Below are 22,542 nucleotides of genomic sequence, written 5' to 3' on the forward strand. Positions count from 1 at the left end.
TTGGCTGCTTGGGGTAGCATGCGGATAAAGATGAGATCGCGAGGCAGAAAACCAACAATGGGTGTGTTTAGATGTGTAAAAAGAGTGTAAAAAGTGGATGCGAAAAGTCACATCAGTCACTGTAGCGCACTGTAGCACGTTTCGTTTGTTTGTGGCAAATATTGTCCTATCATGACCTAACTAGGCTCAAAAGATTCGTCTCGCAACGTACATCAAAACTATGTAATTAGTTTTTTTATTTAACTACATTTAGTACTCCATGCATGAGTCATTTGCTATATTTAATGTTTTGATGTGATGGAGATGTGATGGAAAGTTTGGAGTTTGGGGGGAGTTTTTTGGAACTAAACACAGCCAATGGAGGCAGCAGTAAAAAGACGTGGAGCACATTGCACCACGCGGTCCGTCCGGAGACAGCCGAAGAATATATGGATGAGGTTGCTCCACGTAATCGTCCGATGTGGAGATAGGCGTCGGACGTTTCAAGCCAATTTTTATTTTTTTTTCGATATTCATTCAAACTCGCTCGTATCATATTCCAAAAGTGGCTACCGTTTGAGATCAGGTTGCGGCACGTCCATATCGTTGGGAGAGTTCTAGACCTCTCGTGTAAAATATAGTATGGCCGTGTTTAGATGGCAATATTTTTTTTGTCAAAAACATCACGTCAAATTGTTGACAAATGTATTAAGTATTAAATAAAATCTATTTATAAATTTTTTTTACACGAGTGGGTTGTAAATCGTGAAACGAATCTAATGAGCATATTTAATCCATAATTTATAACAGTAATGCTATAATAATCATCCGCTAATCATGAATTAATTGTGGATTAATTAGACTCATTAGATTCATCTCGCGATTTACAATCCATAGTGCAAAAAAAATTATAAATAAACTTCATTTAATACTCTGAAATAACAAAATCCTCTTTCAAAATTTTTAAAGATAAACATCTAAACATGGCCCATACCCACCTGTTCGTTCTACATACATAATTTCTTGTTCTTCTGCTAAAAATTTTTCCCGGTCAAGATGCACGAGAGCTTGCCAACCGGTGCGGTGGAGCTTTGCCCATCTCACGGTCGTAGGCCGCACCCGAAGCTCACCGTGTGGACACGTCTCCTCCTTGGACGCCTCTCTCTGTCTCCCTGTAGTGCTAGTAGAAGAGAAAGTCTCTCTCACTGTACACCAACTACTTACCAAGCAAGTACATAAGACACCGACTCAGCAAGACGAAGCAGGAGCAAGCAGGCACAAGTGCACAACTAGAGCCCAGGAAATCAAGAAAGCTCGTGCAAGCAGCCATGGCGGGAGTTGCGTCCCTCACCCTCACCCTCCGCGCGTCTTCCCCATCACCCGCAGCCCCGTACCCACGCGGCGGCAGCGGCGCCGCCCGCGCGTTCCCGACCCCGGCGCGCTTCCGGTCGCTGCGCGCCGCGCGGCGCCGTGTCCTGACGCGTGCGGTGGCGGCGGGTGGTGGGGATCCCGAGGACGAGTGGGTGCCGGAGCCTGAGGGCGGGTCCACGGTCACGGGGGTGGCCGAGGCGCCCGCGCCGGAGGCGAGCGAGGTGGCGCGGCTCAAGGCGCGGCTCAAGGAGGCGCTGGACGGCGCGGAACGGGGCCTGCGCGCGTCCAGCGAGACGCGGGCGGAGGTGGTCGAGCTCATCGCGCAGCTCGAGGCGCGCAACCCCACGCCCGCGCCCACGGAGGCGCTCGCGCTCCTCGACGGCAAGTGGATCCTCGCGTAAGAAACCCCCTTCTCTTCCCAATCCCCTTTTTTCCTTCTCCCCTCAACAGCTACTGCTTCCTTTTGCGGTTTCTGGTTCGCGAAATTGATCTGATGTCTTCTGAACGTATACTACTAGAAGCGGTGTGATATAGGCTGCTATGGCTCAGTGGGGAAAAAAAATCTTGTTCATATTCTCTTGAGTCTGGTGCATTGGTTGATGGAGCAGTGGAAAACTTGCAGAATTTGGTGTAGAATGGTTCATTAAAAAGGCCTAAAAAATGTTACTGAAATTGAGCAATAAATTTGGGGGCTGTTCCGACTGGCTGCCAGCGAGTCGCAGAAGAAAAAAAGTGGGCCGGCACATCGCCGAAAAATGTCCACGCCTAAAAAAAAATAGACCTTATTTTTCAGGGGAATATATCTAGTGCAAATCACAACTTCGTGAAAACCCGTGCAAACCACGCCAAAAAGTCGTCTAAATTCATAAAAAAAATCGCACATCTAGATGATATCTAGATGATATGATGGTACACAATCTTGTAAAATATCTTGTCCAAACTCGAGCTCACAAACGAAGTCGAGTTTGGACAAGATATTTTACAAGGTTGTGTACCATCATATCATCTAAATGTGCATTTTTTTATGAATTTAGACGACTTTTTGGGCGTGGTTTGTACGGGTTTTCACGAAGTTGTGGTTTGCACTAGATATGTCCCATTTTTCGGACCAAGCATCCAAATAAAAAACCGATTACACTATGGTGTTTCTTATAATAAGATCATCAAAACCATACCTCAATTGAATATATTTGGAAGTTGAAAATTTTAAATTTAAGGTTAGAATAATTTGATTACGAAGCCAGAACAATTTGATTACGAAGTTGAACAATTGTTCCATCTTAAAAAGGTGTTCAAAAATATCATGTGAACATAATCAAGAGTGTTCTAATTTTGAAGATTTTGTGGTAAGAGATGCAACGCTTAGAAATCAGAATTTTGTTTGGATAATTAATTAGTAATAATTATAGATTTTTTTCATTTCGTTATTTTGCTGGCACACAAATCCATGATGTCTCATCATCTTTCTGCCAGAGATGATGCGCGACTTAGATTAATCCCAATAAGTTTCACTTTTGTGGTTATAACTAGACCAATCCACTAGGTGGGCACGATCTCTGTGCTATCATTGCTATTGCCCCAAGGCCCCAATCCCTTACTTGTGCCACTGTAAGTGACATAGATGAGTCCCATGTGCCTCTATTAAATATATTTGGATGGTTTTTTAGTTGTAAATTTTACTTTTGAGGTTAGAACAATTTGATTACAAAGCTAGAGCAATTTGATTGTGAAATTCAACAATTGTTCCATCTTAAAAAAGTGTTCAAAAATATCATGTAAGCATAATCAAGAGTGGTCTAATTGTGAAGATTTTTGGTAAGAAATGCAGCGCTTAAAATTTGGAATTTTATTTTGATAATGATTAGTAATTATAGATTTTTTTGCGTTTTGTTATTTTGTTGGCACACAAATCCATGATGCATCATCATCCTTCTGCCATACATGACGCGCGACTTGGATTAATCCCAATAAATTGCACTTTTGTAGTTAACTAGACCAATCCACTTGGTGGGCACGATCTCTTTGCTGTCATTGCTATTCCCCCTAATCCCTTACTTGCCACTGTAAGTGACATAGATGAGTCCCGTGTGTGTCACCGAGACATTGACAGCAAAACAAGGGATGGTAAAATTTTGCAATGGCAAGTAAGGTCATTACCTCTAAATTTTTTGAGATTACAGAACACACATGCCCATGCATCCTTCAAGTCCATGGATCCTGTTTTAATGTGCGGTTGCAGGAACTCTGCTATCTGTCACTTCTGATACTTTTTTAGGGTACTAGGGCTTGATTATTGAATGGCAACCAAATGGGTTGATTGGGAAGCAGAAGGAATAATTTAAATGGATGTATACAGACACCATAAAACCCTAATGATTCTTCAATGAGATGGCATGACTACGTGGCTTGCCACAGAGGATGAGGGACAAAACTGAGCCTGAAAGAAAAGTTTAAGGACGGAAATGATGATTTTGATGGTTGAAGGACCAAATTGAGCCTTGGAAGAAAGTTTGAGGACCCAAATGCCTATTCTGCCATAACTGAACTATTGTCAGCATCATTACTAAACATAGTTCTGACTTCTGAAACTAACTGCTATCATTGAAGTGAAACTCCTTTTGAATTAGACTGCAGCAGCCATAAGAAATTTATGAGTCTGATTAACCACGTGATTTCAGATACACATCATTTTCTCAACTTTTCCCTCTGCTGGGGTCCGGAAGGCTGCCTGAGCTTGTAAAGGTGGAGGAGATATCACAGACTATTGATTCAGAGAACTTCACAGTGCAAAACTGCATCAAGTTTTCAGGACCATTGGCTACAACCTCAGTTTCCACCAATGCTAAATTTGAAGTTAGAAGCCCCAAGCGTGTGCAGGTAAGTTGTTGTGTTATCCTCATCCAAGTAACCATTCTTCATCTACGATTGAATTCATTTTATCAGATTTCTTGAACCCACATGCGGCACATATGCACAGAGCCTTGAGTGAGTTTAGCTTAGATGTTTCTAATAACCTCACATGGTTTTCAATCTTCCCAGATTAAATTTGAAGAAGGTGTTATCGGAACCCCGCAACTGACCGACTCCATTGTGCTACCAGAGAAGTTTGAGCTCTTTGGACAGAACATTGACCTGAGCCCATTGAAAGGCATATTTTCTTCCATCGAAAATGCAGCATCCTCGGTTGCCAAGACCATCTCTGGTCAGCCACCACTTAAGATACCGATTCAGACCAACAATGCTGAGTCCTGGTTGCTCACAACCTACCTTGACGAAGAGCTCAGGATATCCAGAGGGGACGGTGGAAGCATCTTTGTGCTGTTGAAGGAGGGAAGCACCCTTCTGAACTAGGTTCAATGTTGAAGGGCGAACCTTGGCAGTATTATATTGACTACTGACTACGTTTTCTTTTTCTTGATACCATGTGTTTGTAGTAGTATATTAGTGGGGTGTGTGCTGTGTGGTTTTTTGAAAATATGATTGCCACCTTATGGGTAAATGTCTGTAATCGATGCACTTAGTTTCAGTACCTGAAATTTAGATATATATACTTGCGGTTGTGCTGTTTCTTCAAACTCTGGGTCTCCGATATATACAATAAGATGAGCAACGCAAAAATTTCTATCACTGGTGACCCCTTGGCAGTGACGGGGATGTCCGAATTACGACTAATGAGGGTCTTAGTGACGCATCTTTGACATCCCATCACTGATTACGTGTCACCAGTAACGCGTTCTGGAAATTCCCATTAAGCAATTAACGATAGAAGGAAAACTAACTCCCCGCCACACATTGGTCCTTATCACATTATTGAGGCATGTGGTCCAGTGGCTTAGTGATTGGAACTTCCCAATCTGTTTTCAATTCATAATACATTGCATGTCTATAAACTCAAAAATACTTATAGTGCCAACAAAGAAATCATGTGGCAGACCTGCTATTTTAAATCTCAAAATTATGTGTAACTACCATCATTTAAACAGGTACAGGCGCTTAATGGTTTAAATTGACAGCTCATTTTCAACCAATTCAATAATCGAAACAACACTAGAAGTCTCACATGAAGGTGAGCATATAGGGTGTGATTGGTTCATTGGCCAGTTATAGCCTGGTTAGAAAGCTAAGCCAGGCTACAGTTCACCAGGCTTAACTAGTGCAATTCATATGTGTTTGGTTCGGTGGCTAGCAGTAGCTTGTGTTGTCCAGCTTGTGTTTGGTTGGCGAGAGATATTGGTAGGGTGACCTTGCATTGGATGTTGGTGAAGTTACCACCTCTTTGACTAGGAAAGAACTCTCTTGGCGGTGACTTGTTTCTCATGTTGGCCAGGGACACTGGTGAGTCTGGAGGCACATTTGGTATTACTATGAGCATGATACAAGTTAAGGTGCGTGGACGTGTGGAGGAGATAGTAAAGTCTGACAAAGAGATGAGTGTGACACCCTGCGAAGATTTGTATGTTTGAGTCAATCAACCATGATGTAATGGGAACACTAATCTGTTGTAGTATGTGATCTCATTCTAATGAGGGAACGATATCTAAAAAAACATAATGATGTGGTAATCTGTTTCGCACTTGTTAGGATTAGATTAGTTTCGTTCTAGTAGGTTAGGGTTTGCCAGTGGAGCTCTCCGCCGCAGTTGGTTCGCTCGTCGGCGTCGACGGCGACGGCGGCGCGGTTGACTTCATGGTGGCTTCTTTTGTCCCTCTGGGCTTGCGCCGCTGCCTCTGCACATGATTCCGGCGGCGACCCAGGGAGAATAAGTTCTCCTCTTCGAGCTTCTCGCGCTGGTGGCGTTCTCGACGTCGGCTCCGAGAAGTTCCCTATGAGGTTTGTGTTGGTCCTTCTCTTTGCGTTGGGGCTGGATCCTCTTTGCTCCTCTATGGGCTTTGTCTTCCTAGTTGGGGACGGTGTCGCCGGCTGTGGATTGGGTGCTCTTCCTGTTCCCCGACGCTATGCTCGCTGATGGTCTTTTAGCGACCCAAATCCATCTCGACGGAGGTCTGGGGTGGTGGTACTTGCGGCTTTATCATGCTGTGGAGGCTGCCGCCGGAGGTTCTGGAAGTGGGGGCTTCGATTTCGGCCAGCTTTGGCAGGCGTTCAGGATTCCGGAGCTCGGGAAGATGAACACCGGAGCTCGGGAAGATGAACAGGAGGTCTTCAGACTCCTTTGTAATTTTCCTTTTCTTCAGGGTCCTGTTTGTAAAACAGTGGCTGTACTGTTTATCTAATTAATGTATCCTCCCCTTCGCAAAAAAAATATATGGTGGTCCTGTGTGTGTGATGAGTGATCACAAGCTCCTGGAGGAAGCAGGGGGAGAGCGAGAAGATAGTGGACAATGGTGCGGAGGCGCACACATGATTATTATTTTTTCTCTGTAAACATTTTTACTACTGTGTTGCACGTTGTTGCTTTAGTACAGATGGGCCAATACGATTATACATGCTACATTGGCCTCTAGCTCGCTGGCCGAGCCATGCTGAGGCGCCGAATCGCCGATACCCTGACGTCCCATCCCAGGCACAGTGTCGTTTCATCTTCTTGCCAAAAAAAATGTGAGCGAGAGTCAAGTCATCAAGCCGCCTCACGCGATGCCGGCATTGTCGGTGGCGAGCGACCAGCAGTAGGTGGTGGCGGCAGCGGTCATGACCGTGCTCGTCGACCTGCACTCGCTATCACGCGCCAACGCGCTCAGTGGTGGGCGGAGGTGGGTATTCAAAATTTCAAGTAGTACTATTTTTTTGACAGCTCAAAGTACAAACTAGTAGAAATTTGGACTTTTGCAATACTGAATAATTATGGCAAGAGAGGTCAAATCAATGCAATTTATGTCAATTGCCACGACATGATGGTCGTTGGGACCCGCGGCAAGTACTTGCATAGTCTAAATTTTGGGCCACGATTTTTTTGGTTTATTGCAATAAATGTGGTATTTGCCTTGTAATGAAACATTGCATTTGATAGGTTTTCGCAATGATGAAACTAAAAAATCTATTATTGCAATGACATAATTTTGTGGCAAAAAAATAATTAGAAGAAAAGAATATAAAAGTTGCTACTAGTTGGCTTTGAACCTGACACCTAAGGGAATAGAGTCCTTTACCACTACACCAAAGCAACCTTAGTTGTATGTGGCCCTGGGCAAAAATAACCGAGAACCGAGGACCGAACCAAAAAAACCGAGAACCGGAGCCGAACCGACCCGAAACCGAATTTCGGTTCCTGTTCGATTCCTGGTTGTTAGGAACCGAAATAATCGGTTCGGTTTCGGTTCCTACGCCGGTTAACCGAGGAACCAGCCTTATCCTACATTCAGCCCATGAACATATTAGTGGCCCAATGCCCAATCAAAACCCTAGCACTATTTCCCCACTCCCACCCACCAGCCCACCACCGCAACCCCTTCTCCCGCAAGCCCCCACGGCTGCACGCGCAGGCGCAGGGAGCCGGCCACTCCCAAGGTCCCGGCGGCCGCCGCCCTGCGCCCCTGCCCTCCTCGGGCCGCCGCCGCGGCTCTTCCCCGGCCGCCACCCCGCCCTCCTCGGACGCCACCAGCGGAGTGCTCGGTCGCCCGCCAGCGCTGGGTCCCGCCGATTCGAGAGGTGGCGGCGGACCGGCGGTGATGGGTCTGGGGGAGGGAGGACCCAGGGGCGGCGACGCGGCGCGCGCTGCGGGCGGTGGTGGAGTCGCCGACGCTGAGGCACGCGCTGGGGCACGCTGCGAGCAGGGGTGAAGTCGGCTCCCCCAGTCCCCGTCTCGAGGAGATCCAGGCAGCACTGCCGGCAGCGGTGCGCCCGATTCACGCGCTGCGCGGGGCGCGGGCTCAAGCTGCCGCTCCTGGTGCACGCGGGGAGTTCGGTTCCTTCGGTTATAACCGAAACCGAACCGAAGGAACCGAACCCGAAGTTTCTCGGTTCTTAGTCCTAACGAGAACCGAACGGTTCCTATTTTTCAAGAACCGAACTTCTCCAAGAACCGAAGAACCGAACCGATCGGTTCGGTTCTAACCGAATGCCCAGGGCGAGTTCTATGTTTTGCTAATAGTCTAGTTTTATCCTCTCTATTAACCATGAGAATGAGTAAAAAATGTTGCAATAGTTAGAAAACGTGGCACTGGTTTTCATATATTGCAACCCTATTTCACTCGTGGCAATAATAACTTTTTTGTTGCAACCATTTTTTGAAATATTACCACATTAGTTTATCGTGGCAAAACAAACACCTTAATGCAACAACTTAAGCTAATGTTGCAATACATGCTAACATATTGCAATAGAAGTTGAACATATGGCAGTGCAAAAAAATTTGTGGCAATACAATAGTTATATTGCAACGAAATTTCAAATTGTGGCAATATCACCTACATATTGCAATAATTTATATGTTGTTACAATATTTTTGGTGGCAAAAACCTATTTTTCTAGTAGCGCCGCCACGGCTGTCGACATTGGCGTGTAGTTCCCGCTCCCGTCCTTGGCCACCACCGTTGCCGGTTCCTGGGACTCCCGTACCCCATGAATGGCTACCGCGTCGCTGCGGTCTTCACCTCCTCCTGCGCCGCCGCCGGCGATAGCGGTAGGGAGGAAGCAGCAGAGAGCCAGTCTTGGAGATCGTCTGTGGTGGTGGACAGAAGCCACACTCTGTCGGCCTCGCGGTTGAGCTCGGCCATTCATTTTTAGCTCAGTCACCTTTCTTCTTCCCCACCAAATCGAAACTTGACTCTCAGTCGAATCCGACTGCTCATCTCTCCTCTTCTTGTTCATCCCTCTTTTGTGCCTCTCTTCATAGCAAGAAGAGTAATCCATCCCCTCTTCCCTCTGTTCTTCTTTCTGAACCTGAGCAGGAGAGCAGGAGCATCCACACTACTCTTCCAAAAATTCCCGGCACCTCTCTTCCTTATGCTCAAATTGATTTTTTCTGCTCTCCTTCCAAACCAGTTGCAGGTGCCTCGAGTTCTGGCAGCCAATGATGGCATGGCCCCCTTCTTCCGCCAAATGTTTTGGGTCCTGTTCCGCTGCCGCCTGCAATGCTGTTGCTTGTGGGCTGGAGCCGCGAGCGAGCGAGCTTCGCAGAACGGTGAGCTCCGGCTGCGCGGACCTTCGCCGCCGCCACGCACGAGTGAGTCGCAGCGCAGGCGAGCTGCACACCGCGGGTGATCTCAGTCGCATGGAGCTTCACCGCCGCCGCATGTGAGCAAGCTTCACGGGGGTGCTCTGCCGTCCGTGTGCGCTTGCCGGAGGCCGGAGGCGGAGACATCAAAGTGGATGCAACGACAGAGGTGAGGGCGGTGAAAACAATCAGAGGTGAGGAGATGCATCATGCGCGGGCCAACAAGCTTGTGCAAGCCTGGCTTGCTGGAAACGGCCGTGAATCTTGTTTCCAGGAAGCCAGCCTAGGACCCCGTTTGCATTATTGGAGCCAGGCTTTAGGCACTTGACGAGGGAACCAAACAAATCATGGTTGCATTACACAAGCCTGTCCAGCCTCTTAGCCACCCTACCAATCACATCCGTATTGTACAAACACGACAGAGTTTATATAAATAAAAGATACAACACAGGGTATGATAAAAGATAGCTTACAAAACAAAGTTCAGTGCAAAAATAAATAGAGTTCAATGACATTGAGTCCACCAGTGTGAATCCGTTGGTACTAGGGATCATGCATTCTATGTTTCCAAACAACTCCCGAAAACACAATGCATAATATGTTAATAAAGAACGATGGCATAGTTTGAAAATACGGATTATGCTCCGAAGCTTGCCTTAGTAACACTAAAAGTTAGTTCTCTTGAAAACCATCAAGGATCAACTCCTCCTGCCAGTACAACTTGTGTGGGCTCTGCATTGTATACTGGAGCTTCATAGATGTTCCTTCGGGTACAACTCCTTATAGTTGGAGACGGTCACGATTCACGAACTCAAACTCTCCAAAACTACACGAATGACGTGATGTAGTGCGGAGCTAATTAACAAAAACAGTGCAAGATAGGAATGCATAGCGGCAAACACGACATAAACAAAAGGTGAGATAGTGGTCACTTTTTACTATTAACCATTTAAAAGTTATTTAACAATGCATTCGTTTATACTGAGAGCTTTGTTAACACATTGATTGTAAAGTACTAATGAGTACTTTCAGGTACTTTTGCTTTAATTTTTTTTGTGGTCGTTGATCAATGGAAGTTATTTTCAAAAATTAAATTAAAATAATATTCGGCCCCACTTTTTGGTACTTGGTCCCACATTTTTGTATCACTGTATAATTCTGTCAAATGGACGGCTCTTATTTCTTTCAATCATTGTAAAAAATTCTCTTATACTGATAAGCAAACAAACTGGACTTCAATAAAGAACACTTTTGTATGATAAAGTTAGTAGGGGTTAGAGGCTAGATAGGACACGGAAAGTTATTCAGAATTTAATTAGGCATTAACCCATTTTAAGTAATTTTGATATTAATAGCTCATGGTATAAGCTTTAGTGCAGGTCTGTCCCGATAGAAGAACAATCTTTTTATAATATGTTTAAGAAAATGAAATGTTAGGAGTATGTTTCAAGTCAAGTCATAATTAAAATAACACTAAGGTGCATATCATATTTTATATTTCAATTTAAGTACGGTACCTCGCCCAGCCGCTGCCACTCTACTCTGGCCACTGTCCATGTGTGGGTTTAAAATTCCCATAAATAACGTTTTTCAGACCCTACCGATAAATACAAAATATCGTGAATATCGGATAAAAACAATCACGCATCATAATTTTTTTGCATGATTTTATTTGTTAGAAATGGTCTACCATCATACATCATAATTTTTTTGTGTAACAACAAAGAAATATGACAATACATCACAAGAACACATTTGATAGTTTCATTATGCGAAATTTCGGTCAAGAATTATCGGACCTTACCCGAAAAACTTGAAATTTCAGGAATTTCGCTATTTCGCTGAAATAGTAACCCATCCGATCCTCAGGGGTGAGTTTCTGGAGGATAGAGGCTCATTCCATCTGGTCTTTTATTGAAGCTAGTTTGCAATTTCGGTTCACGGCTTCGCGCCTCTGCATGTATACATCATACGATTCAATACAGTTCCGAGAGCAGAGCCGATTCAGCCGAATAGGGTTCAACCAACTGCCTCGACACGTGTCATTTCCTCCCGTCATCCAGCTGCGCAACAGATAAGGTACTGTGCACCTGTGGCCACAACCGAAGCATCTATCTGAACAAGCTCAGCAGCTCGCAGTTCTCCCGGTGCATGTAGCGATCAAGAAATTGAATTGCCCGGCTTGCATTGATCCCCGGTCTCTCATCGATCTCCTCTCGCAACACCCGACCCCGAGGAATTCGAGCTGCAGCATGGCGGCGTTCATGGCGAGCGGAAGGGCCGCCATGGCCTCGACCAGGCCGAGCTTCGTCACTCCTCGCAGCTTCTTCAACTGGGGAAAAGGCGCCGGAGGAGCTGAGTCGCCGCCGCCGCCACAGCTGAAGTTCCAGTACCACGACGTCGAGCTGCCGTTCCCCATGTCGCTCGTGGCGAACACGCACCTCAGAGGTAATAAACAATTTCGCGGATTAATAATTGGTAAATGTTCCGGTGAACTCCAATCTTTTTGGTTTAGCATTTGAGATCACCCATGGGCATGGATGGATCAGACCGCGAGCTGAGGTGCTGCTACAAGGCCACCGTGGACGGCTTCAGCGCGACGGACTTCCACCGGCGGTGCGACTTCAAGGGCCCCTGCGTCGTCGTCGGCTGCACGGGCGGCGGCTTCAGGTTCGGCGGGTTCAGTCCCGAGGGGTACCGCAGCACGGACGACTACTACGACACGCTGGACGCCTTCCTCTTCTACTGGCCGGAGCCGGCGCCGGCAGCAGAAACCGCCGCTGCCGAGGCGCCGCCCGTGGTGCTGCCGAAGATGGGCGGCAGCGGCGCGGCGCTTTTCGACTACTCCCGCGGCGGGCCTCAGTTCGGCGCCGACGGGCTGCTCATCGGCCCGCCGCTCACCGCCGTGATGGGCGTGTTCACGGGGCCCGACTCCAGCGCCGGCGTCGGCGACCTCCGCAGCGCGCGGTCGCGGCTCGGGCTGTCGTACGCGAGGCGGGCGGACGGGAAGGAGAGCCTGTTCGGGGACGAGGGCAGGGCCGAGCTAGCGGAGGTACTCGTCTTCTGCAGCCCGCAGATCGCCAGCCTCTACTGATTACTCATTAGCTCGTGTGGTCGAGAAGATGAAGTGAAAGGAAGCCTCTCATAGTATTTTTTTTAGATCGGCCACTGCCTACAATATCACACCCCTCTCCCCTTTGTTGCACAGCCAGAGCTAGAGGGCGGAATAAGGATTTGACCCTAGGAGGGGCCAAGAGGCTGAGTATAGAATCTATAGATAGTAAAACACGAGCATTTCCAAGAGTTTCCTATATTTTCTTTCTCAAACTTGTTTGTCAAGTCCCCAAATAGGTATGGGGAGAGAAAAAAAAGTCCATCTTCAACGGTTCTCTATTTTTATTCCCAAAAAAGAGAAATTGTGGCGCGAGAAATGTCGTACTCCCGCAAATCCTCACCGCATGCCGCCCCTCTCTCATCGGCCTCACCAATATCTCGAATGATTTTCATCCCAACGCCAAGGACACAGCAGGCTGGCCAAAGCACAGCATGCCGACCATGCAAGCAGGGCGGCAGGCGTAGGAAGACCGTGGCAACCAAGCGCCAGGGGGCAAGGCAGGGCGGCAGGGCAGGGCGGCAGATGCGGCAAGCCTCTGCCAGGGCGGCAAGGTGGCATGCCTCCGCCAGGCGCGGCAGGCCTCCGCCATGGCAGTGGCGGCCTACTTTCCTCGACGGCGATGGCGCGAAGGAGGTCTGCGCGAAGGGCAGGGAGAAGAGGCGGCGACGAAAAAACACCTGTAAGAAGTGATCGGGAATCACAAAGGTGTGCGTATATTTACGCATAAAGATTGACAATATGCCAATTGTTAAGAGACGAGGAATTAGTATAGGGAACTATTGGAGAGGTTTTTTTTTCCTTTTTTTTCCAAAAAACAAAAGATGAGGAAGAGGAATAGAAAACTCTTGGAGATGCGAATAATTTTTTTAAAGCAACAGAGTATATACGACTCCAATATAGTATGGACAAAAAAGATATTCTAGAAATGGGTGTATTAGTGATGCTATTAGCTGCAATGACTGATTGAGCATGTAGATGGGTTTGTTGACACAAGGAAAATTGTGTTGGGGTCAATCTGTTAGTAAAAAAGTCATGGAATACAAAACGTGGGAAAATAGAAGAAAGCTATCATTCAACCACAACAAACCAAAACTACATATCTAACTAACGGGCTTATCCTATAGTAGCACTAAATGCGAATGGCAAGGAGGAGCCGGAGCCCGAGACTGAGCAGTTTTATCCTTGGAGGCTTCAAGGTTCAACGGATATTTGTCTGTTGCCTACTTGGATCCTGGAATAGCCCATTGCAAACAATCTTCGTATAGCCCATATCTATATATGGCAAGCAATTAATTAACTCAATACACATAGCTGTAGCTGAGTATAGATGAGCACAACTGAAAAACAATTGCTGCTGATCTAGGGAGGCTTCATGGCCCCTGTTGCCCCTGGTTCCGCCACCGTGCACAGCTGCCCCAGGTAGAGAGGGGTGTGAACAAGCAACGGCGGTCCGTGGATTCACCACTGGGTGGCGTGGTGGCGGTGGCGTTTTGTTGTTCAAGGCCATGAATGGAATTGAAGGAGGGGAAGACTAAGGTTTAGTTGAGGGTTTTCTGAAACCGTTGTGGCAATATTAACACAAGAGGCATCTAGTTTTTTGGAGGGGTGGGTGATCTAGATTGCTTATCTTATATGGTAGTGATTTTTTAGATAAGGGAATATATATTAATATTTCAGCTTCTGCATCGATAGATACATGTAGCTGTTCATTATTACAACCAACCACAAGTCCACAGAATGACCAAACACAGCAAGCACCACAACCAAGTTTGTGCTGAGTGGATAGAAATTAAACATGAGCAATTCGATTGCTAAAAAGCCATCCATTAGAGGTAAAGCATTCCATAGCAGCTACTTCAAGAGCAAGACACCCCGACATGATTGGTGGTCTTCCCTCTTCTTTTTGGAGGAGTGCCCAAAAGTGGATCCAGTGAGTCACCCTGATTATTACCTGCAAAGAGGAGAAAACTTGTGCCCTGAATATTATATGGTAGTGTTAATTAGCATATTTCTCAAAATCAATAATCCAAAAGGAAACTCCATGTCTATAATCGCGAAAAAAAAGGATGCTCCATGTCCATAATGGTGGCAGTCATATCCCGGAAGACTTTCTTATGATGCTTGTGGTGATCCAAAGCCACAGCTTTTGGTCAGCAACTGCTCCCTCAGGTGCTTCTATAATGCCATCCTCTCCTTTATCCCGCAGCTGGACGGAGTAGGGTAGGGGTGTGAATTTGCAATGTGTGGTATGTGGATTCACTCTTTGGCGGCAGTGTGGCGGCGACGGTTTCTTCTTTGAGGTCATGGTGTTAGGTGGGGATCATCAGAGACTACGATTTAGTTGAGGGTTTTGCCTATTATATTGTGGCAATGTGTCATGTGTGAGACTCACACAAGGCCTCTATTTATGGGCAAGTACATTGGTGTCGTCTTAAGGGCGATCTCATGCAGTGACACGTAATCTTGAGACGACCAACCAAACAACTTCTACGATAACTTGTCTTTCTAGTTGTCTCATAGTTATACCACATCCCTTGATTTGTGGATGAAATAAAGAAATATTTTGAGTTGCATGGTAACAACAACTTGTACAATGGTGGGAAGTAGTCTCATACTTATAAATTTTAGCCTATGAGGGTTGTTCCGCGAGGCAACCACCTCTTTCTCTCACCTCGCTCTCTCTCCTCCACATAACTAAAAATCCTATATGGCATTGCATGAGACGACCTATGAGACCGCTGACGTGTATCAATGTACCTACCTTAGAAGGGCATGTGATGGACCTAGAATAGATTTCTCAAGTTGTATGGTAAATTGGTAATCATTTTGTCAAATCTCTTTTCAATCTCGTAGGGCAATGTTTCTATTTTGAAATGCATGAGATTGGCTTGCTATATTAGTTTCAGTATTTGGAACCTAGACAACGAAAAGTGGACAACACACTTACAGGAAAAGTAAAAACATCTACTACATATTTTTCTTTAACTTTTCATTATATGCCTCAATTCTCTTATGTCTTTTATTATAAGCTAAAGTTTAAAGCTAAAATAATAACTTGTTGAACAATGTTTCTATTTTGAACTCCATGTAATTAACTTGGTACGTATATAGCCAACAAAAAGTGGAAAACACACATACGAAAAGTTCACATGGCTACTGGACATTTTTTCATTTACTTTTGTGTCTCACATTCACTTTTTTTTATAAGCTCAGCTTTACAGCTAACACTATAGTCCTTATAAAAAAATAAAACCAGCTATTATTGTGCCTCAAAGCAAGCGATCTGGCTCCCATGAATGTCGTCCACAGAGATGGTTACATCCGCCTTCCCTGCTGGGGAATGATGGTGTGGTCAACGTGGCCATTGATGTGGACCCTAAAGCACGCCGCCCATCTAGCGGCAGCGCCCCGAAGTGGCACCCGGGACAATCACAAACGGCAAAGGGGTGCTCATCGCCGTTGTGGTATGGCTTTATCTTCACAGTTGCTTGTTTTGTCTTCGGATTCTTCTTGGGCGTGGGTGCCTCCTCCTCGGAGGAGGGGATGATAGGCACAACGTAGCCAATGCGCCAATCTCACGTGCACTTGCAACATATTCTCTCGGCCAAACTTATGAGGACAATCGGGGCACTCGAATGGCTTCGAATCAACAATGCAAAAACGAGCTCTTGCGGCATCTCGAAGGAGGACATATGCTTCACGTGAACACAAAGGTCGTGATAAACCGTGTCGCTGGACAGTGACTTCCTTCCTCCTAGCATCGCCCATGAAGGATCCGGAAGGAAGCTTTAGGTTGCTTTTGACAGAGCTCACAGAAATGATTCTCTACCAAATCCATCAGGTCCTCTGCCAAACAATTTTACAGAGAGAATTGGTTCTCTGCTGATTCTGTGAAATGAACTAAAAGACTAGGAGCTGAAAAAAGTAGCTTCTCCTAGTTCTGCAAAGTGATTCTCCATTCTATTTTTAAGAGTTTATGCTAGAGAATACTTCTCTCAAAGAATCATCTCCCATAGAGAATCAGAATCAGATGCAGCTCTACTGAACATGTCCTTATTTCCCTTCTTCTAGATGCTCCACCCCAATCTCAGCGGCCATATTGAGCGACCCTCTAGTGTGGAGACCGTGGTGATTCAGATCCACGGCTCTAGAGAGTAACGACTTTCCTCCTACAACATTCCCCCCTCCTTGGTTGCATAGCTGCATGGGGCGTAGAGGGACGCAAACAACCAACCAGCGATGTATCGATTCAATCTTTGGTTGTGGTGGTTACGATGGCGGTAGCGGCAGCGGCGATGGTGACGGTGGCAGAAATGTTTTGTTTGATGCCATGAATGGTAGGTGGGGAGGGATTAGGGTTTAGTCAAGGGGTTTAAACTGTTGTGGAAATATTGCGAGGAGAGGCCTCTATTTATAGGCGGGATGCGTCACCATAATTCCCTTAGTTGTAAGGTAATTAGCTTATTTCTCAGAATGTATTTTCTATCATAGAACTTCTTGGAACAGATGGCACCTTTGTGTCTAACAGATGACACCTTTCGAGATGCGGCACAAGCTGGTCTTTGTGTCATTGATGGAGAGCAATCGTCGGGAGGATGACCAGCCATACACGTGTGTTGTTTAGTCGTAAACCTTGCCTAAGCCCTGAATATAAATGTGTCTAAACCACTCACAATATATTTTCAGGAGGTAGAGCCAAAAGTTCTAAAAAGAAACTCCTACTCAGAATATTGACCTTATAAATATTCTTGTCAAAATGGTTCGCACACAAATTCAGTTTTCATGATAATATTTTATCCTACATTTGATGAGGACAAAATAATGTACCCTTGCAGCTTCTTCTCTCGACCATACATATGGGGACAATCGGGGCACTCGAATGGGTATGCAGCGACAACACCAAGACCAGCTCTTGCGGCATCTCAAATGAGGCCATATCCTTGACAGGAACGTAGAGGTGATGGTAAACCGCGCCGCTGGATGGTGGCCCTTTCCCTCCCAATACGCCAAGGATCCAGAAGCAAGCTCCATTTCCCTGCTTCCAGAAGCTCCACCCTCGTGGCGGCGGCCATATTCGGGGAGCCTCTGGTGTGGTGACCATGGTGATTCAGGTCCACGGATCTTGAGAGCCACTGCTTTCTTGCACCCTCCTACAACATTGCGGTCTCCTTTGTTGTGTAGCTGCATGGGGAGGAGAGGGATGTGAACAATCAATGGGTGATCCATGGACTCACCCTTTGTTGTTGTTGTTAGTGTTGGTGGTGGTTGCAGCGACAACGGCGCTGATGGTAGTAGGAATTTTTTGTATGATGCCATGAATGGTAGGTGGGGAGCGATTAGGATTTAGTCAGGGGGTTTTGACTGTTGTGGAAATATTGCAAGGAGATACCTTTATTTATTAGCAGGATTGGTCACATTAGTGCCCTAGTTGTAATCAGTTAGCTCATTTCTAAAAATGTTTTTTCTATCATTGAAATTCTGGGAACAGATGGCAGCTTTGTGTGAGACAGATAGCACATTTTGAGATGCAGCATTAGCATGTCTTTGTGTCATTGATGGAGACAATTCGATAGGAGGATTGGCAACCATACACATGCACTATTTGATCCCAAATCTTGCATAAGCCCTAAATTTAAATGTGTCTAAACTATTCATAATATGATTTCAGGACATAAAGCCAAAACTCTAAATGGGAACACCATATCAGAATATTAACTTTAGAACTTTTCTTGTCAGAATGGTTCACACACAAATCTAGTTTTTAAGAAAATGTTTTACACCGACATTTTGATGAGGACAAAATCATGTGCCCTTGCAGCGTCTTCTCTCGGCAATAATTGTGGGGACAATCAGGGCACTCGAACAGCTCCGCATCGACAACACCAAGAACAACCCTTGCAACATCTCAAAGGAGACCATATACTGCACAGGAATGCAGAGGTGGAGGTGAACCGTGTCGCTGGACAGTGGCCTCCTCCCTCCCAACACTCACCAAGGATCCAGAAGGAAGCTCCATTTTCCTACTTCTGGAAGATCCACCCTCATAGCATAGGCCATATTCGGAGAGCCTATGGTGTGGCAATCATGGTGATTCAGATCCACGACTCTTGAGAGCCATGGCTTTCTCTCACCCTCCTACAACGCCTCCTTCTCATTGGTTTCCTAGGTGCATGGGGCCGAGAGGGATGCAAATTACCAATGGGCAATCCATGGACTCACTCTTTGGTGGTGGTGGTGGTTGTGATGGCGGCAGTGGTGATTGTGGCAGGTATTTTTTGTTTGATGCCATAAATGGTAGGTGGGGAGGGATTAGGGTTTAGTAAGGTGGTTTTAACTGTAATGGAAACTAGGTGATTCCCCGCGCGTTGCTGCGGGATTTGAAGATGCTTTTCGCTAAACTATGACAAAAAATATAATAAATTTGATGGATAAAAGATGTGCACGAAATTGATCTGATTGATGGTTAACGATGTGGTTACTTGAGAGAAAAGAGAGAGGTGCCCATGGCCCAGTGGCGAATTTTCTCTTGTTGTCGAGGTCGTCGGTGGCGTGTAGGCCATATTCATGTAGCAGGGAGTCGACACGTCACTATGGCATAGTCTTGTAGATTGCATGATATGTTGACGTGGATAATAAAATGCTGGTGCAGTGGATTTTAATTGCATACGATAGTGCATTGCTGAGGTGGACAACTTGCATGTTAAGAGAAATCTCTAGTGGGGACTAACTTTATAAGTTTTAAAGATACTACAATGAGAGGCCTCTATTTATTTGGGAGATGGGTCACCTCATTTGCCCTAGTTGTAAGGCAATTATTTGTTAGCTTATTTCTCATAATGTATTTTCTATTCCAGAAATTATAGGAACTGATGGAACCATTGTGTGAGACAGATGGGACCTTTCGAGATCCAACATTACCTGGTCTTTGTGTCATTGACGGGGAGCATTTGCCTGGAGGATGACCATTCACGTATGTTGTTTGGTACCAAACCTTTACCAGCCAAGCCCTAAATATAAATGCGCCTAAATCATTAACAATATGTTTTCCAACTGTAGTGCCAAAATTCTAAATAGGAACACCAAATCAGAATATTAGCTTTAGAACATTTCTTGTTGGAATGGTTCGTACACAAATTCAGTATTTAAGAAAATGTTTTGCACCTGAGTTTTTGTATAAGGACAAATCATGTGCCCTTGCAATGACTCCTCTCAGCCATACTTGTGGAGACAATCGGGGCACTCAAACGGGTCGCAGCGACAACACCAAGACCAGCTCTTGCGGCATCTTGAAGGAGGCGGTATGCTTCACGGGAACAAAGAGGTGGTGGTGAATTGCAACGCTAGACAGTGGCCTCCTCCCTCCCAACACCATCCGCCAAGGATCCAGAAGGAACCTCTCCATTTCCCTGGTTTCGGAAGCTCCACCCTCATGGTGGCAGCCATATTCGGGGAACCTCTGGTGTGGTGACCATCGTGATTCAGATCCACAGCCCTGGAGAGCCATGGCTTTCTCGCATCCTCATACAACACCACCCTCTCTTTGGTTGCGTAGCTGAATGGGGGTGGAGAGGGTTGTGAACCAACAAACGGGCGATTCATGGACTCACTCTTTGGTGGTAGTGGTGGTGTGGTGATGGTGATGGTTGTTGCGGTGGCGACGGTGGTGGTCGTTGCAGGAATTTTTTTGTTTGATGCCATGAATGGTAGGTGGGGAAGGATTAGGGTTTAGTTGGTGGGTTTTGACTGTTGTGGAAATATTGCGAGGAGAGACCTCTATTTATTAGCGAGATGGGTCACATCAGTTGCCCTAGTCGTAAGGTAATTATTTGTTAGCTTATTTCTCATAATGTATTTTCTATCATAGAGCTTCTAGGAACAGATGGCACCTTTGTGTGAGACAGATGGCAACTTTCGAGATGCGGCACAAGCTGGTCTTTGTGTCGTTGATGGAGAGCATTCGCCGGGAGGATGACCAGCCATACACGTGTGTTGTTTAGTCGCAAACCTTGCCTAAGCCCTGAATATAAATGTGTCTAAACCATTCACAATATCTTTTCAAGAGGTAGAGCCAAAAATTCTAAAAAGATATTGACTTTATAAATATTCTTGTCAAAATGGTTTGCACACAAATTCAGTTTTCATAATAATATTTTATTCTGCATTTGATGAGGACAAAATAATGTACCTTGCAGCTTCTTCTCTCGACCATACTTATGGGGACAATCGGGGCACTCGAATGGGTCCGCAGAGACAACACCAAGACCAGCTCTTGCGGCATCTCAAATGAGGCCATATCCTTGATGGGAACGGAGAGGTGGTGGTAAACCGCGCCGCTGGATGGTGGCCTTTTCCCTCCCAATATTGCCGCACTACCGGAAACGGCTAATATGTCGTGTGCCAAATAGTTTGCCGTGTGCTAAAAGACGGGCATACGGCAAACAACCACTTTGCCGTGTGCCCAAAATAAAACACACGGCAAACCCCATGCACACGGCAAAATTGCCTCTTTGCCGTGTGCCAGCCCAAGGAACACACGGCAAAAATCAAACACACGGCATATTACTATCTTTGCCGTGTGCCGTCCTCAAAACACACGGCAAACCTCGTGCACGTGCCACTCACGTGCGGAGGTGGACGGTGGGGCGTCGGAGGTTGACGGCGCTCAACTTTGCCGTGTGCCGCATGGGGCACACGGCAAACATGCCACTTCGCCGTGTGCTACAGCTTGGCACACGGCAAACAAGACACTTCGTCGTGTGTTTTTTCTTGGCACACGGCAAACAGTTTGAAAATTTTGAATTTTCAAACTCGAAACTTTTTCTATACTACAGAGACATTGATTGAGACTCTGTATTAAAGTTTGGTATTTTTTGTCGTAATGTTCACTACATATAAAAATTGTGTATATGTTAAACGAATTTTTCGGATGAGTCAAATTTTGAACCGCAAGTACATAAAATAATAGAAGAAATTTTTTGGAAAAATGATATTCGTGTTTCTGAGTGCACAGTAAGACCTCATGTCGTAGTTGACATTGTCATTTCGAAAATGGTGTTCACAAAAAATTCTCGTGAACGTAGAACCGAATAGTTGTAAAATTTTAAAAAATTCAAACGAAGTCTGAAAATTATGAGATTTGTCGATTTCTTATGCTATCATACATAGAATCTATGATAAAAAAATTGAGGGAGTTCCGCACGTGTTTGTCACGTACGCTGCTTATAAACTCAAACTTTCCCGAAGAAGATCTAGGTAACGGAGAAAGACGCGGTTAAGTTTGTAGGGGCAAACACGTTCAAATTTGAATTTGGTTTCTACACTTTTTATATAGGCAATAGAGAACATAAATGACTTCATATTAATTTTTTGCATTTTTTTTGGATCTGTTTGATAATTTTAACGTATTAGCTGCATTTATACAACTTTAATTAATATAAATTGAATTTGAACTATTAGTACATGAAATAATGATTTAACGTGAGTGAAAAAATTATATTCATGTTCTTCAGTGAACTTTAAGGTCTTGTTTTCAATTTCAAAACAAATTTCCAAAATAACATTGAAAATTTTAAAAGAATACAAGTTTCATTCACATGAAATATAGAAATGCCGTGTTCGTCCTATGCCTGGGATCTGGCACACGGCGAATTCATTACTTCGCCGTGTGCCCTGGATCTGGCACACGGAGAAGTCTTAACTTCGCCGTGTGCCGTAGATCTGGCACACGGCGAAGTCTCCTACACTTAGCGCTTTTAGACCGCGCGTACCTCTCTCACTCACTCTATCTCACTCTCACCGGTGTCGTCCCGCCGCCCCCGCCCCGACGCGCCACCGCAGCCCCGTCCCGACGCTCCGCCGCACCCCCGCCCCGCCCCGGCCCCCTACTACCCTGGCCCGCCTCGACGCGCCGCCGCGACCCCACCCCGACGCGCCGCCGCGGCCCGCCCCGAAGCATACATTCTGGATG

The 22,542-nt window shown here is 45.7% G+C and overlaps 2 protein-coding genes across 2 annotated transcripts; both read left to right on the plus strand.

Annotated features, from left to right (window-relative positions):
- The first annotated feature begins 1,227 nt into the window (after window positions 1-1,227).
- On the plus strand, window positions 1,228-4,925 carry LOC120644083 (probable plastid-lipid-associated protein 2, chloroplastic). Its single transcript, XM_039920633.1, has 3 exons — window positions 1,228-1,747; window positions 4,029-4,227; window positions 4,390-4,925. Exons 1-3 carry the CDS (start codon window positions 1,308-1,310, stop codon window positions 4,699-4,701), a joined length of 951 nt encoding a protein of 316 aa, XP_039776567.1. The 5' UTR covers window positions 1,228-1,307; the 3' UTR covers window positions 4,702-4,925.
- Window positions 4,926-11,368: 6,443 nt separating this feature from the next.
- On the plus strand, window positions 11,369-12,853 carry LOC120644084. The gene is made up of 2 exons (XM_039920634.1): window positions 11,369-11,908; window positions 12,010-12,853. Exons 1-2 carry the CDS (start codon window positions 11,713-11,715, stop codon window positions 12,552-12,554), a joined length of 741 nt encoding a protein of 246 aa, XP_039776568.1. The 5' UTR covers window positions 11,369-11,712; the 3' UTR covers window positions 12,555-12,853.
- Window positions 12,854-22,542: the final 9,689 nt, after the last annotated feature.

Source organism: Panicum virgatum, chromosome 8K, assembly GCF_016808335.1.
Source record: "Panicum virgatum strain AP13 chromosome 8K, P.virgatum_v5, whole genome shotgun sequence".
Classification (NCBI taxonomy): domain Eukaryota; kingdom Viridiplantae; phylum Streptophyta; class Magnoliopsida; order Poales; family Poaceae; genus Panicum; species Panicum virgatum.

What these genes read in the sequence shown, in the direction of transcription:
- LOC120644083 (XM_039920633.1), top strand. Translation starts at nt 1,308, where the DNA reads ATGGCGGGAGTTGCGTCCCTCACCCTCACCCTCCGCGCGTCTTCCCCA. An exon ending in GACGGCAAGTGGATCCTCGC is followed by an intron (nt 1,748 to 4,028) that starts GTAAGAAACCCC and finishes ACGTGATTTCAG; the next exon opens with ATACACATCATTTTCTCAAC. An exon ending in GAAGCCCCAAGCGTGTGCAG is followed by an intron (nt 4,228 to 4,389) that starts GTAAGTTGTTGT and finishes CAATCTTCCCAG; the next exon opens with ATTAAATTTGAAGAAGGTGT.
- LOC120644084 (XM_039920634.1), top strand. Translation starts at nt 11,713, where the DNA reads ATGGCGGCGTTCATGGCGAGCGGAAGGGCCGCCATGGCCTCGACCAGG. An exon ending in GGCGAACACGCACCTCAGAG is followed by an intron (nt 11,909 to 12,009) that starts GTAATAAACAAT and finishes TGGATGGATCAG; the next exon opens with ACCGCGAGCTGAGGTGCTGC.